A 15,390-nucleotide genomic window follows, 5' to 3' on the forward strand; every position below is an offset into this window, starting at 1 on the left:
ATATCGCTTGGTTGGTGGTTAATGTCTTTTATCCTCATAGTGGCAGAAGCTCTGGACAAAGGTATAACTTACTGAAATCCTCAAATCACTGACACTATTAATAATAAAGCAATACCCTTCCAAAACTGCTGCTTTCTCTTGGTATCTGTTGAAGGCTTTAAAGTATGATGATGATCAGGAACTATGAAAATGTGTCCATTGACAAAAACAGGCCTAAAGACCAGGTTACCAGGGTCTGTATCTCCTGAGTCCTAAGGTGGTTTCTGTGCAGCCTTTGACACCCCCCGACCCCCTGCAGTTATTTTCTGTCCCGTCCCTTGCTGTATTGTGCCTCAGAGAATGCTAGAAAACTTTTCTTGGTGGAATTTGGAACAGAAGTTATATTTCCTCAATTATTTCATTCATTTTTTGTTGTCAAATATTTTATCTAGTTTAACTGAGAGTAGACCCTAAAATCTAACTGCAAATTCTACTATATCTAGAGGATGTCTAATTTTGATCCTAGCACCATACATACATGCTACAGGCACCTCTGCAGCTTATTGGGTGAGTTGGTGGAAATAGGGCTCATTAAAAACCACATTGCATCAGAATAGGTGAACAACTGCTATGTTTTATAATACTGACATCCAAGATCACTGTTTCTGGAGAAGGTCCCTGGCAATGCTTGGAAATGCAGCACTTAATTTTGCCTTGGTGGCAGAGGCTAGGCTGTGGGACCACCCTCCTTCCTACAAACCTCTCACCAGGGCCCTATCCTTGCCCTCCCCACTACCTTCTTCTATCCTGGATTATCCTTCTTTGCTCTGATTTCCTAAGCCTAGGCTCTCTCATAAGTGGTTGGTAAATATTGTTCATAAGGGCCATTTTAATGTCATTGAAAAATAATGATTTCATAGATTACTTAGCAGCATGACACTACCAGATCACTGTTTGCCCTCTCCTGCAATATTACTTCCTTATATTTAAAATTTTAACTCCTCAAGGGTAGGGTCAAACTTGTCCATCTTGTATTCCAAAGTCTTTGCAAAGTAACTGGCATATAATAGATATGTAATATATGTCTATTATCATGACACATAATAGATAGACAATATATATTTGTTAGAATGAAAGCATAAAATTTATTGGCATCCAGAAAAATGAGTATAACAAAGAAACTAGGCCGGGCGCGGTGGCTCACGCCTGTAATCCTAGCACTCTGGGAGGCCGAGGCGGGTGGATTGCTCAAGGTCAGGAGTTCAAAACCAGCCTGAGTGAGACCCCGTCTCTACCATAAAAATAGAAAGAAATTAATTGGCCAACTAATATATATATATATAAAAATCAGCCGGGCATGGTGGTTTGTGCCTGTAGTCCCAGCTACTTGGGAGGCTGAGGCAGGAGGATGGCTTGAGCCCAGGAGTTTGAGGTTGCTGTGAGCTAGGCTGATGCCACGGCACTCACTCTAGCCTAGGCAAGAAAGCTAGACTCTGTCTCAAAAAAAAAAAAAAAAAAGAAACTAGAGAGCAATAGCCAAACAGTGAGAAGATTCAAACTGACACTATGTTTCACAGAAGTCTTGAACTGGTTATAAAATTTCCACTTCATAATTTGCTAAAAAACTAATCTGATACTAAAACCATGATGTTAATGAAGGAAGTTTTAAAAAGTCATTTAATCGGTTATTGTTTCATAACCAAACAACCAATATAAACAAAGCAGGGCATCAGGAGAAGCCACATCTGTGGATCAAGTTGACATTCTGAATCTTTTTATTCAATCTTTGGTGATGAATAGGGCCATCGGGAACACACTTGTTTAACAAAAGGTTATGGAACGCCTCCTACATTCCAAAGTACCGTGCGTATAGCAACTGTGCATGTATAGGGACCAGTACGTCTCTGTCCCCACAACCTCCTACAGAAAGGATCAAGTATTTCAGCTTTTGAAAGATAGAGTTCATTGGAATTGGGACTACCAGCCTCAGAACTCTGGAATTTGAGCGACAAGGGGACGTAGAGGCATCTAGCGCAAAACTAATTTTACAGATGAAGAAACCAAGTCTCAGAGAGATGAAATAACTAGTCCAAGGTCATGCAGCTCCTTCTTAGCTTCTGGTAACTGAACCCTGATCTTTCAACACCAAGCCTAGGGCTGCCCCCTTTTCATTGGCTTTGTTTGGCAAAAAAAGACTAGGAGCCAGGTAAACCCGTAAGGAAAAGTTAATTTGGAAAGCAGGAGAGCAGGCATTTGTCATATATAAAAGGAGCTCAAAGTAGAAGAAAGTGAGTCATACAGATAGAGGAGTTAAAAATACAGAGTTAAGGCTCTCAACACATCATGTGCACACTGTCATCTCTTCTCATGGAAGGAGAAAAGAAAAGGGAGAAAAGTTGCTTTGCTCTGACCTGTAAGTAGTATGTGCTGAGAAGTGTGGCAGGCACAAACCCGGGCGCCATAGACATGCGCTCACACCAGCTCTCAGCGCTGGCAGCGTGCCACAGATGGCAGAAGCTCCAGCACTTCTTACCTGATGGTGCCGGGTGGTGGTGACAACTGAGAAGGGCTGTTTCTAGCTTGAATTGGAGGAAAAACAATTTAAAAAACACACTCTAAGAATGTGTCTGAGTTATTGACCACTAAGAAAGCCGCGCAGAAGGCCCCATAGAAAAATGGAGTTTTATGACTTTATTACTTGGGGAAGAGTTATAAAGCCAAGGGTGTCCCCATGATCAACTGCTTCATAAATTTATATTAAGGGCTGAAGTTAGCAGTAAAAATTTTAAATTCTTCCAGCTCAGGGCCTCAGAAGCTGGTTGGGAGTTTCCCCTCATGTCACAGTGGGAGGGTCACAGAGAAGCCTAGATGTAGAGGGCTTTGCCATGCGCTGGAAGTAGTCAGGTGGGGGGAGGGGGTGAGAAGTTCTGCTGCCCCCGCCCCCGCACCCCTCCCCCAAAACATACTCTTTTGGTGTGAGCTTGATCCATATGAAGGCATTATTTGACTTTTCCATGAAAATTGTCAATAAGAGAGTAGGAAAAATGTACAGTGGAAAGATATTGAAAGAAATAGACAAAAGTGGTAGAATCATATTATTAGCTTGCCCATTGGTAAAGTTAACTGGAGGATGAGATTAAACAGAAGCCACTTTGGAATGAGTTTCTTTGCAGAGGAGTGAGAGGAAACATCCTTCCTTTGATGTACAGAGTAAGGATTTGTCTGTAAAGAGACAGCGCAGGTGTCTGGAGAGCAGTGTGCATGGTGACCTGTCCTCTAGGCCAGTGGAGATGTGTCTGTCTTACCTGACCAAGATACAGTCCTCACTAGAGATCAAGATCCAGTCCATGTAAAAAGGATGAGCCACTTGCTGCAGAGCCCAGAAATGCCTACTGTGACATCTTGTTCGTGTCATTTATTAATACTAGAGTTGGCGCTGTCTTAAGATGGGGTTATGGTTGACATTTTCAACAATCATCAGTGAGTCATTTGCCCAAATGAGGATCATGGTATTAATCTTGCATGCCTTTGGAACTGTTTAAAAAATGTCTGGGTTTTGTTTTTTAGTGTGTGTTTTGAATTCCCCTCTCTCTGTGGTTCTTGGTTTCTATCTCACTGCGTGCAGAGGATTTTAATTGTTGCTGTCTATCTGTGCTTTGCAGCATGAAAGAGTGATGCCTAAGGGCTCTTGTGGTGCTTTGGGGTTGATGGGTTTTGTGTCTGAGCAAGCAGATCTCACTGTAACCATGTTGGATTGCAGTAATAAACTTCTCCTTTTTTTCCCCTGTAGCACTGAAAGCCGAAAAGAGAAGAAAGCTGACTCAGGGAAAGGTGTTGACAGGGAGACTTGTCTATGACTTGATCTTCAATTTATTTTTTACATATATGAGAAGAGTGTCACAATTATTAATAAAAATGCTTTGATCATGTATTGTAAATTCTGTCTCTCATCCCAAATTCACCTTCATACTGTAAGTAGTGCAATACTTGTTTCATTTATGTGTTTAAACAATTGAGCAGTGAGACACCCTTGTGAGCAGAAACAGTAGGTAATGCAAGAATCTATGTGTTCCTTGCTGTATGTTAGACATTTGTAAATACTGGATTCTCATTGTCAGTTTTACGAGAGCAATAGCTTCCTTAAAGAAATAAGTCATATTTACCAAGTTTGTATTTTCCTACTTTAGTGACCTGAAGATGCCTAATAATTTCATTCAGAAGAATTTTGAAAGGTAGTCTTACTTCTTTTTATTTTTTGTAGGTTAGCATTAGTGACTTATTTCAAAAGACCCAAATCAAAAAGTTAGTTTGAAAGCATTTTTAATAATTGTATTTATGCATTTCCTTGATTTAATATGATACATTTAATACTTAATAATTTATATGTAACTGAAACTTAAAGTCATTTGAAAAAATATATAGAAACCTGTTCACAACTTGTTAAAAAGAATCAGATATAATGCAAAGGAGTAAAGTAGTATTTGCTTAAAATTCAAGTTGTGACTACATGATTAAATACTAGGCTTGTATGAAATGCTTTAGGAAAACTTTGTAACAGTTTTGTGAGATTTTCAATATAAACCTTTATCAGAAATGTGCTGTTAAGTTTCTTTCCCATTGAAAACAGATGTTTTCCAAATAAACCTATTATATACATACACATGGAATATCACATGTGAATCATTGTACATGAAATTCCACTCCTGTACAGTTATCTGCTGCTAGTGGTCATGCACTGCTTAATGCTGGTCCTGAATCACGTTCTAATGTTAGACCAATAGGTCTCCAATTGTAATTTTTTTTTCTGCAAAGTTTTTTCCACTTTTTACTTAATGCATGTTGTGGAAAACAATCTTTTAAATGAAAATTTTAGACTTTGTTTGAGAAGATTCTGTATATATTTCAGTCCAAATGGAATAATCCATCTTTACCAAGCTTATACAAGAGGAAGGAAAGTTAAGAAGTTTTTGAGTATTACTAAAATTCAATTTCATTCCATTTTAGATGAATATAAACTTGATAAAGACTAAATCTCATAGTGCTCTTGGTTCCTAAGTATGATGAATGATGATCAACTTTATAATACTTCAATTTTCAAGTTTACAATAATTTAGAGCCTTGTGGCTTTTTCAAACTATCAGTTATGTACTCTATAAGTACACATGAAAAGTGAAAAAAAAGTTCCTCTTGTGATTAAGCTAATGAGGGCAAAAAATCAACAAAGCCTCCATTGAGTTCAACATTTTGATACATTTTACAAATTACCCTCACAATCCTTTAAAGTCTTTTTTTTTTCCTTGTGGAACGTGAGCTTGAAAATTATGGGAAGAAGAATTTGCAGTTAATAAAGTTTGTATTTATAAATGCTGAAGAAAAATACAGAAACTTCCTGTTTCAGATGTGTCACCTTTGTGTATTTTATAATAGAGATACTATATTGTAAACATTTCCATTGTTTTATGATTTAGCCAGTCAGTCCCAGAAGCAGCCTCTTAGTGTTTTAATATATTAATGACAGTTCTGTTAAAATGATCATAGTGAGTTACAAACCTTCACATGATCTCCTATTTGAATAAGCAATCATATCCACTGAAATTCTGTATTTCTGAGTATTTTTATAGTCATTTTGTTCTTGTGTGAATTTTAATGCTATCTCTATGTTAACCTAATATTTTGAAATCATAAAAAAATATAAGAAAAATGTAGTGTTATATATTTACTCCTAATTTCAGATTTCTGGTCAAAATTACTGAATATCTTGAATGTAATTTAGTGCAAAGTTTAAGTAATGTGTAAATGTGACTAGGATATTGTGTTTTTCACAACTAAGAAATGTTATGTGGAAATAAATATTTATCCTAACTAATTTCCTTGTACATTGTAAATTGTGATACAAAGTGTCTTGTCTTTTTTCTTCATATTAATTAGTAAATCAGTGTAGAATATTTTGACTGATTGAATATAATACTTAAATTTAGACACCCCTGAAGTTAAGAAACCTTGATGATTTAAACATTCAAGAGTATGTTTCAAGAGTAAACAAGTTTCATTTTATGAACAGAAAATTATGAGAACTATATAAGGACATATTTTCTCATTTTCCCAGAAATGGGTGCAAAGGACATTGCTCCCATGACTAGTAAAAAGCGCCAAGGTCATTAGCAGGATTCCTCATTATTAGAACTCTTTCGATTTCTGTTTTTAACTTCCACGGGGAAAGCATTTTCTAAAAGTTGTCTCCTCCCTATTTGTTACAAAAGTCAGATGGGACCATAATTCTTTTGTAGCCATCTGGCAGTGTGTTTTGGAGATAATTACATTCAGAACTCTATCTTAACCTACTGGTTGATATTTTTCTCTTGACTAGTGAATTTACTTTGTAATTGCTACTATTTAACAGCCTACGATATTGGGAAGTTTTTTTTTGAATGTCACTTTGATGAAGTTTTAATCTATAGTTTGATAGAAACTTTCCACTGATGATTCACAAACAACTTGTATTTCAACACTATGCCTAGATCTTTTAGTATTTTTCTTGACTCTTAAAAGTGTTACTTATTCTGTTTCCTATTTGCACTGACCAACCTCTGTTTTTGTTTTAACTTTAGCCTGTTTGCTCATGGACACTTGCCTATTTTACTATCATTGCAAGATTGCTCTCCAGTTTTTCCAATATATCTATTTCATATATTCACATGATGAAATTAACTTATCACCATTTGAAAGTTTTATGAGAATACTTTGGATAATATGATGATTCTTTAAATATCTACATTAAGGGGTTAGTTGTAGTCAGCCCACTGAAGAAGACTAAAAATCAAGGATTACTGCTAATGGTTTATTTTAGAAATCTATGTGGGGGCTCTCCATAGAAAGCTGCTCTAACTGACACAACTGCCATGCCAATTCACTTGGTGGATTGGCCACTACCATTTGTGCTGGAACTTTGAAAATCAGACCATGATCCTTGCTTCTAAGGGAAGGTGAAATACATACTTGTAATATAATATGATACTGAGTTGGTGGTTTGATTAAAGTGGTGAGTAACTCAAGGATGGACCTTGAGTTTGAGGAATTTAAGGAAAATGTTATAGAAGAGGTAGCGTATGAATTGGGATAGAAATGGGGAAGGAAAGTACTCCAAGAACTGCAAGGATTCTCAAACCTATATTAGTATTGAAATAAAAATGAAAATAAAAAATAAAGATGAATGGCTAGCTAGAGACTGGTATATTTGATATATGGCCCAGTATGGTGGAGTGTTAGGAGGGTAGTGAAGACTTGTGGGAAAAGATAGAAACACAAGTCAGGGACATTATAAATAATGTTAAATTCCATACTAGCACATTTGAATTTTGCCCATTAAGAGCTTTGAGTAATGGAGAGAAATAAATTTTTGAAAAGATTAGGGTGGCAGAACAGTACAGAATATAGTGAGGAAAGAGTAGAATCATCTCCTAATGAATTTTTCTCCTGTGATGACTCTCAGATGATAAAACCAAAATCTCCAAATTTCTATTAGGATAGAAAGCAGAGACAGGCTCAAGAATACTCCTTGGGCACCTAAAAAGTACCTCTAGACACGATAGATTTATTATAATTATTTTTATGTAGTGCATTCTTTTATATATATATGCACATATATGTACATATAGTTGTATTTGGAAAAAATGTGAAAAGCACAGCATCAATAGAATAAGCCTGAGAGTACTAAAAAAATTCTAAGTGTGGTACAAAATTCAGCCAATGGCTGCCTCATCAGAGTCCAGAAATCACCTTCCCCCCACCCACCCTTGCATCCTACCCAGCTCATCAATTCTTACCATGGAGTTAGCTTTCTACATAGGTACTCTTGCCCTGTGGTGTGTGTAGAGTCATAGATTTCTTTCATGAGACTTCTTTCTCCCATTTGTTTATAAGCTCCTTGTAGGTAGGAATGGTGTTTGTTGTTTTACCCCTCCTTTGTAAACTCTCCAGAGCCCACTTCTGTGCCCTGCTGAGTACCCAGCCAGCAAAGGCTGTTGACTCATAAGTAAAATATATCAGAAAATTCTGCTGCTTTAGTGCAACGTTTGGGGGATGGACATGCTTGAAGCTCTTACTTGAAGGGGAAGGGGGGGCATGGGCAATATATGTAACCTTAACACTTGTACCCCCATAATACGCTAAAATAATAATAAAAAAAAGAATGATTAGAGATCCACAAAGGATTCTCACTGACGTGTCAAAAGTAAAAACTTACTGAGTACCTTTATGTGCCCAGCACTTGAGGACGCAGAAGCCTAAGGCAAAACCCTGTGCCACCTATGGAGCCACCCAGGCAGGAGGAGCAGCTAAATAGCTGTGACTAAGAAGAGGGAAATACGAAAGAAAGGTGCCAGGCATTGCATATCTGTAAACCTTCACAGCAATGCAACTATTGTGGGAGTAAGTATTTTTTTCAAACTAAGACTCTGGAGTTCAAAGAGTTTAAGTAATGTTGTTCTTTTTTTTTTTTTTATTTCAGCATATTATGGGGGTACAGATTTTAAGGTTTCAATAAATGTCCATTTTACCCCCTCCCCCCACAAATCTGAGAATGTTGTTCTTTAAACACTTCCCAGCAGTGAGCAGTGGTGCTGAGAACTTAACCCAGGTCCCACAGGGAGGAGGTGCAATGTGACCATCTTCCTCCTCACTAGGGTAGCCATTCTGGCTCATGGAACCAGAATAAGGTTAAGAAGAGTAATGTTTCCTCTCAATGATACATTTTCTTTCTTGCCCATTTTTCTGTAACAGTGGAAATCAAACCAACCCAAAGAAATACTTTTTTTTTTTGCTCATGAATCACAAATACCATGACGTTGGATAGAAGAAGCTTAAAAAAACAATTGAGTGTTTTGGTTGTTGAATGGTCACACTCCTCACCATGCTTACACATGCTTCTTAAACAATTTGACAAACTTAGAGAGTTGGTTCAGATGAAAGGTTGTGTAGAATAAGAACTATGATTAAGTTTGTTGAAGTTGAAAGCCTGTAAGCACCAGAGAAGTTACCCTTCTCAATCGGTAGTTAGTTAGGAAGTTCTCACTCTTTTAATTAATGCAAATTCTTGAATTTAAATGTTGATATTGTCACAGAAAGATTAACATGCAGAAAGATTGTAAGTATCTACTGAGCATAACATTGGTCTTATTAGTACCATGCTCTGATCGGTTCTAGTGAGGTAGTGATGTTGTGCTCTATAACCCTCATTTGTCTCTTATTCTCAACTTTCTGTATCCCTCAGATATTCTGAATGCATGCTCTAGGTCACTCAGGATGTATGCAAAAAGGTTCTTGGACACCACTGAAATAGCTGTCACAAAGTTGGCCAACAAAATTCTCTTACTTTATGGAAAAAGCCATGCTTGTGTTTTGGTGTTTTTTTATTTAGAGTTTATTGAGTCTTAAATATTGCCCAAATCTAGTAGTCTTATAAATAGGTATTCTCACATCAACTTAGGGCAGAAGCAGCAAAAGTGACCACCTGTGAATAAGAAAGGAAACAGAAAATATCCAGAATGACATACAGCCTGATATGATCATTGATATTTATAATCGGGGCTCTAAGTCATCAAGGATGCATTGGATTATGTTCTGTGCCTGATATTTAAGAAAACATGGAGGTATGTAATCACTTTTAGCAAGGTTTCCACCAAAAACAGTCCAAGAATAATTTTAAAAGTGGTTTTCTAAAACTCTTGTTAGAAACTTAAACAGCAAACCCTGTGTCCAAAGAAGAGACTATTTCTCCCTTCTTTTGTATGTGCCCCTGGGCACTGATGTACTTTAACAGGATGTTTATAAAAGGATACTTTATTAATAACTATGCATTTACCTGCAGAGGTTGCAACTGTCAATGGCAAGATAAGTCTGCGTAACTTAGTGGTATGAATGGTTTGTGCATGTTTCAAATTTACCCTCAGATTAAGTTTATCTCTGAAAACTTGTCAATTTCCTTATCTTCTTTTTCCAGTAAGCTGATTTAGAACTTTTATTGGAGAGTAAACCTTGTCCTATGTGGGTCAAATGAAAACTACTTTGACTTTATTCATATCATTACCATTTTCAGTCCCCAATGCCTGAAAAATATGTACTGGGACTAACTCTAGGCTCTAGAGAAAACATTTAGCATGTTTAGAAACTAAAGAAACAATGAATTCAATTAATATAGATATTATACAAATATTATACAATATCTGCTTTAGATACTATTCTTGTAATATTTGGTTATTATATAATATGATATACAATATCTGGAAGATAAAAGGAGAATTTCTATTTAATATGCTTTTATGACTATTCTGTCTAGGATGTGAACATATATTATTACTGCTTCTTGATATAGAACTCTGCAAAGATTGGTTCAGCTACTCACAATAATTGGACTATGTTAAGAAGTACAATTTTGACAAGATCCCTATGGGTTTGAAGGTCAGTTTGTGGTTCCAATGGATGAGTGAGATTTGAGATTTAATTAAGGTGAAGTTACTCAATGGCATGCTTGGAAAATATAGTTGAAGATGGATTTCACAATCCTCTGTCCATGCCTATGCATGACTCACCAGTCTCATGTTGAATTGATAGATTTTTTTTCCATTTCTTCCATTTTTAGATTTTTATGCTGTAGCTCACCCTGTCTGGGAAAACTTTGTCTAGCAAATGGTCTGAAGCTAAGTTTGAATTCATAAAGTCACTTTTCAAAAAACAAGGCTGTTTTACAAATAATTGAAACAAAAATCATGTTTCTTCAGTGATCTAGACATTGCATTGCTAGGCCAAATTCAGCATTTGAAATTTATAGTTTCACTTTTATGGTGATGTCAACCAAAAATAATTGGTCAAAACACTTAAGTGATTAACTTGACATTTTTTAAAAATTCTACTGAGGAATCAGAACTGCCAAAATGATATTGCTGATATTATTTATTCTTATATGAGCCTCATGATAGTTCCCTAGAATAAAATTATAAATTATGCATTATACAAATAACTAAAATTATTTTAAGTTGATTTCTCAAAAGCTGTATGTATTTTTGATAACAGAAATTATGTCTATATTAGACAAAAACCTCATGAACCGCTTAGTGTAACACATTTTTGTGTATCTAATATTTTACAAAAGCTGAACACTTTCCATGTTTACAAGGTAGTCTTGGATTACTAACAAAATAAACATGAAGCTTTCTGGATAAACGTGTCCATATGCTAGTGTGGTTTAGGTCTGATTCAAGACATAACTCATTATTTCTGAAAAAAATGAAGGCACATTTATTAAGTGACCAGGAGAAAACCCACAGTATGTAGAATGGGAATAATAAGACATAACATTCTAGTTTATTTTCCATTTTTAAAAATGAGTCCAAGGAAGTTAAAACATTCTTTTAATTAAGATGCTTAAAGAAGTGAAATATGAAAAATTGATGCAAGACTCCTTCAAGTTAGGATTTGCGATACAAATATTTTCATCTTTTAACAGGGCAAGCTGATGTGTTCACATCTCAGTTTCAAGCTGCCTCTTTCACTAGGAACATCAGTATTTTTTTTAAAGCACATTTACAATGCTTTCCCATCACCCTTGCTGTGTTTTTGTAGCACCTATAGCCATAACTGGCACCTGGGGGCCTGCATTGCTGGCAGTTTCCCTTACATTTCTTTGGAGTCTATTCAACTGCTGTGGTTTTACTTAGAAGTCAGTGCTTTGCATATTTGATTTCCTGAGACTGTTTGAATAGTCTTTCTCAGAAAACTGTGCCAGTCTGGCTGTGAGCAGCTCTTCTCCGAGGGGAGCTGACAGTAGCCTGGTCGGATTGGTATGCTTGGACTTGGGTTCCCAGCCATGCCCTGCTGTCTTCTCTCCCTGTTCCCTCTTACCTTGTCCCTGCCCACATCTTGCAATCCCTTTAAAGAGGACAAAATGTGGACTAGTCCAATTAGAAAAAATTAAAATGCTGCCAGGGAACCTATGTGAGGCTCACATAAAAACAAGTCATATTTGTTGTTCCAGCAGCTGATGTGGAAATGATTTTAAATGATAAAAAAAACAACAGACTGGATAATTCAAATTTCTGTAAGGTAATAATCTGTTGTGAAGACAGAGTCCCTACTTTTGATTATAGATATGGGTTTGGGGAACAAAGGTAACCTTAAATTTCTTGATTTAAGTGCATTTTTTTTTTAAAGATCATCTTGACAGTGAGGTTTTGAGATAATGAGAACAAACATGGCTTTTAATAAACTTTAAATGGCATGTCGTTTTGAGGTGCTAAGGTAAAGAGAAGCATTGTTTTATGAAGTGGGTCATATGGGTATATATATGTTGGTGTGCTGTGCTGCTAGCGATTCCATGGTCTTCGTCAGTATACCACTAGAGAGAGAAAGAAAAAGGGCAAAATTAGGAAGTCAGTTCTCTTTTTTTTTAAAAAAAAATAATAAATTCCAATGTGCTCTCCTAAGCATACGTAGTATAAAACAGAGTGTTTTAATTCCTGAAACTGTTTATACACTGAAACAGGATCAAACAGGGCATGTTGTTCTGTCCTACAGAAGTCTGATTCTCTGTTGCAGGTGCTGGGAGAACTCACTGTGAATTTGGCTTCCTGCATGGTGCTTTAAGGATCTGTAAATTCTAAGTAAAACACCCAAATCCATTTCCATATTGGACTCAAAGGACACTTAGAAACATGCCATGCATGGGGAGGAATGTTTATCCCATCAAGCCCACTTGTTTTAATTAAGTGTTATCAAGTGTCAAATTTCTTTCCACTGTAGTAAGATAAACTGTATTAAAATAAATGAATTTTTAGAAAGCATTTTTCCTAATTTATATCACTAAGAAATTGGAGAAGTCTATTTTCATATTACATACGTATGTTTCACGTAAGTGAGGTCAAAAGTCAAATGTAGTAAGTACTGCTCTGGTTGTTCAAAAAAGGTTACATGGAAAATGTATTATTTGACACATTTAGATTTTACACTGGCTTTTTCTTTTTACCTATATGTCTAACATTTATGTAGCCGGAGTCTGTGACCTGAGGCAAAAATTTATCAACCCATACTTTATTAAATAATTGGAAAGTCATTTATTTCTGGGCAAACATATGTTATGGAGACTTAAGTTAACTTTTAACAAATGCTTAAGTGTGATGTGTCTTTTCTTTAAATAGTGGAAAAATTCAACTTCTGATAAAAATCTGACCCAAAAGATATACCATTTTTTCTTGGTATCAAATAACTGTTCCTCTCCTATACAGTGGGCACCACTTGAACTGAGCACAAAGCAAATCATGTGTGTTAGACTCACAGCGGTCCCCAACCTTTTTAGCACCAGGGACCGGTTTCGTGAGAGACAATTTTTCCACGGATGGTGGGGTAGGTAGATGGTGGGCAGCTCGGGCAGTGATGCTATGATGTGGATCAGCTGTAAGCTGTAAAAACAGATGAAGCTTTGCTCGCTGGCCTGCTGCTCACCTCCTGCTGGGTAGCCCCATTCCCAAGTTTCATGGAAGACAATTTTTCCATGGATGTGTTGCCGGAGAGTGGAGTGGGGGCCGGTGGACCTCTGCAGACCAGTCCCTAACAGGCCAGGGATGGGACTGGCACTGGTCCACGGCCCAGGGGTTGGGGACTAACAGTATTAGAGGACACACATATACATATGCGTGTGTGCATATATATATATATTTTTTTTTCTTCTTAATCTGAAAATCTCTAATGCAAAAAATGAATTTGACTTAATACCTAAAAAGATCCTCTATATAGGCAACAACAGCTCTAGCCATTTCCGACTTTATAATACAATCCTAATCGTTTATTGCTTGTGGTTGTTCGACAAAGACAACATGGCAAGTAAAACTAACGTGTGCCGATCATTAATACCCCACTGTTGTTAGAATGGCTAGTAATACACACTAGACAGAAATGGATTTTCATATTTGAGCTGAGCTATCATCATGCTGGTTTCACTTTAGAATTGCTCTGCCACACACTTACTGAATAAGTGATTACTTTTTTTGAATCAAAAATAGGGAGACTGAACAATCACATGAATAGGAGAGTAGTGTTTTGACACTCACGGGACATGCACATTGTGCTTCTCAACCCCAAACTCTCTAATATTATTGAATATTACTCTTTGTATGGCTCAAGGATAGCATTCCTCTGACTTCACACTGGAAAAATAAAACTCCTTTTTATTCCGTCTCTGTCTCTAGTACTTCTATGAGAAGTAGGCCTGAAAGAGGAAACTACGCCCCACCAGCCACTTCCCTTCCCGAGCACAAAGTTTTTCTATACCATTGCCTGGAAATCCACTCCAGCATCCACCAAGGCTTTGGAGATCTGAGCTGACTGCTGAAAGTGAACGTTATCTGCAGGGAGAGAAAGGAAACATAAAGTAGCTAATAGCTCTTCCAGTTTTCTGATACCAAAGGGTGGGAAAGGCATAAGAAGAAAGGGACTGTTTGAAGTTCTAGAACTCAGCATCCCATTTAGCCCAAGACAAGTGAGTTGTGGAAAGCAACACTGTTTTATTGAAGTAAATGTAACAGTCTTGCCCCTCATGCTTTTGTTTTGTCAGTAGTGAAATTGCAAACCTGTCTGTGATACTAAAAAGTCTAATTAACTGAAACTCACCATCTGCTGTTCCATGAATAAGGAGGTACTCAACTTGTTTAAAATTTTCAGCTCTGCTCATGACTGTTGAATTCTGGAATTGGGAAAAAGAATGTCATTATTCAAAAAAGGATCTGCCATAAACTGATTTTTCACTTCAGTTTACAAAATAAAATGTTTTCAGCTGGGGCCCCCTTTGATACAAAATATAGCAAACCGATATTCAAGCAAATGCTGTCTCCATGCATGGCAGAATGCACAGCATGCCCTGTGCCTGGGAGACAGGACTGGAAAGGGAGGATGCCACATCTTCCCTGCACATGCAGGGAGAGGGCACCTGCCACCCAGCCTGCATGCAAAACCCCTTGAGTCCCAGATCCCAGATTGGCTGTGTCCTATGCATTATCACAGGGCAGAGTCTCATATTAGCAATGTATGTTCCATGGGCTTCTGCTGTAGTTCAGCCAAAAAGTGTATTACCATGGCAACCATGTGTCACATGGTGCCATACATGCTACATTTCAAAGAGCCTGTACATAGCATTTGCAACTAAACATACTCTGCAATATGTCATGTGAACTTTGGTCCACATTGCTAGGCTCTGAATGAAAAGCAAATATTACCTCTTTGGGAACAGATGTTAAAAACCTAGGCAAATGTAACATATGGGAGGGGAAAAGGGTAAAAAAGATCAAGAATGGCCTTAGAAAATCAGTGGGTTGTTGTCTGCCTCATTCTGTATACTGGAGGAAATGCTGCTATTGGATCAAATCATTC

General features: G+C 37.0%; 2 protein-coding genes across 15 annotated transcripts in view; one reads left to right on the forward strand and one right to left on the reverse strand.

Annotated features, from left to right (window-relative positions):
• The window catches only part of SLC4A10 (solute carrier family 4 member 10), a 302,950-nt gene extending 291,001 nt beyond the window's left edge, over positions 1 to 11,949 (forward strand). For all 11 annotated transcript variants that reach the window (XM_012735715.2, XM_012735716.3, XM_076005601.1 and 8 more), the window contains one exon: positions 3,770 to 11,949. The gene's annotated coding sequence lies outside the window, so the exon portion shown is untranslated. The remainder of the gene's footprint in view (positions 1 to 3,769) is intronic.
• DPP4 (dipeptidyl peptidase 4) overlaps positions 11,245 to 15,390 on the reverse strand; it is an 83,533-nt gene continuing 79,387 nt past the window's right edge. For all 4 annotated transcript variants that reach the window (XM_020288496.2, XM_012735717.3, XM_076005603.1 and 1 more), the window contains exons 24-26: positions 14,635 to 14,707; positions 14,296 to 14,369; positions 11,245 to 12,367 (exon numbers count right to left, since the gene is read on the reverse strand). In XM_020288496.2, coding sequence (XP_020144085.2) covers positions 12,266 to 12,367; positions 14,296 to 14,369; positions 14,635 to 14,707 — 249 coding nt within the window. In that variant the 3' untranslated portion in view covers positions 11,245 to 12,265. The remainder of the gene's footprint in view (positions 12,368 to 14,295; positions 14,370 to 14,634; positions 14,708 to 15,390) is intronic.

Source organism: Microcebus murinus, chromosome 8 (assembly GCF_040939455.1).
Source record: "Microcebus murinus isolate Inina chromosome 8, M.murinus_Inina_mat1.0, whole genome shotgun sequence".
NCBI lineage: Eukaryota > Metazoa > Chordata > Mammalia > Primates > Cheirogaleidae > Microcebus > Microcebus murinus.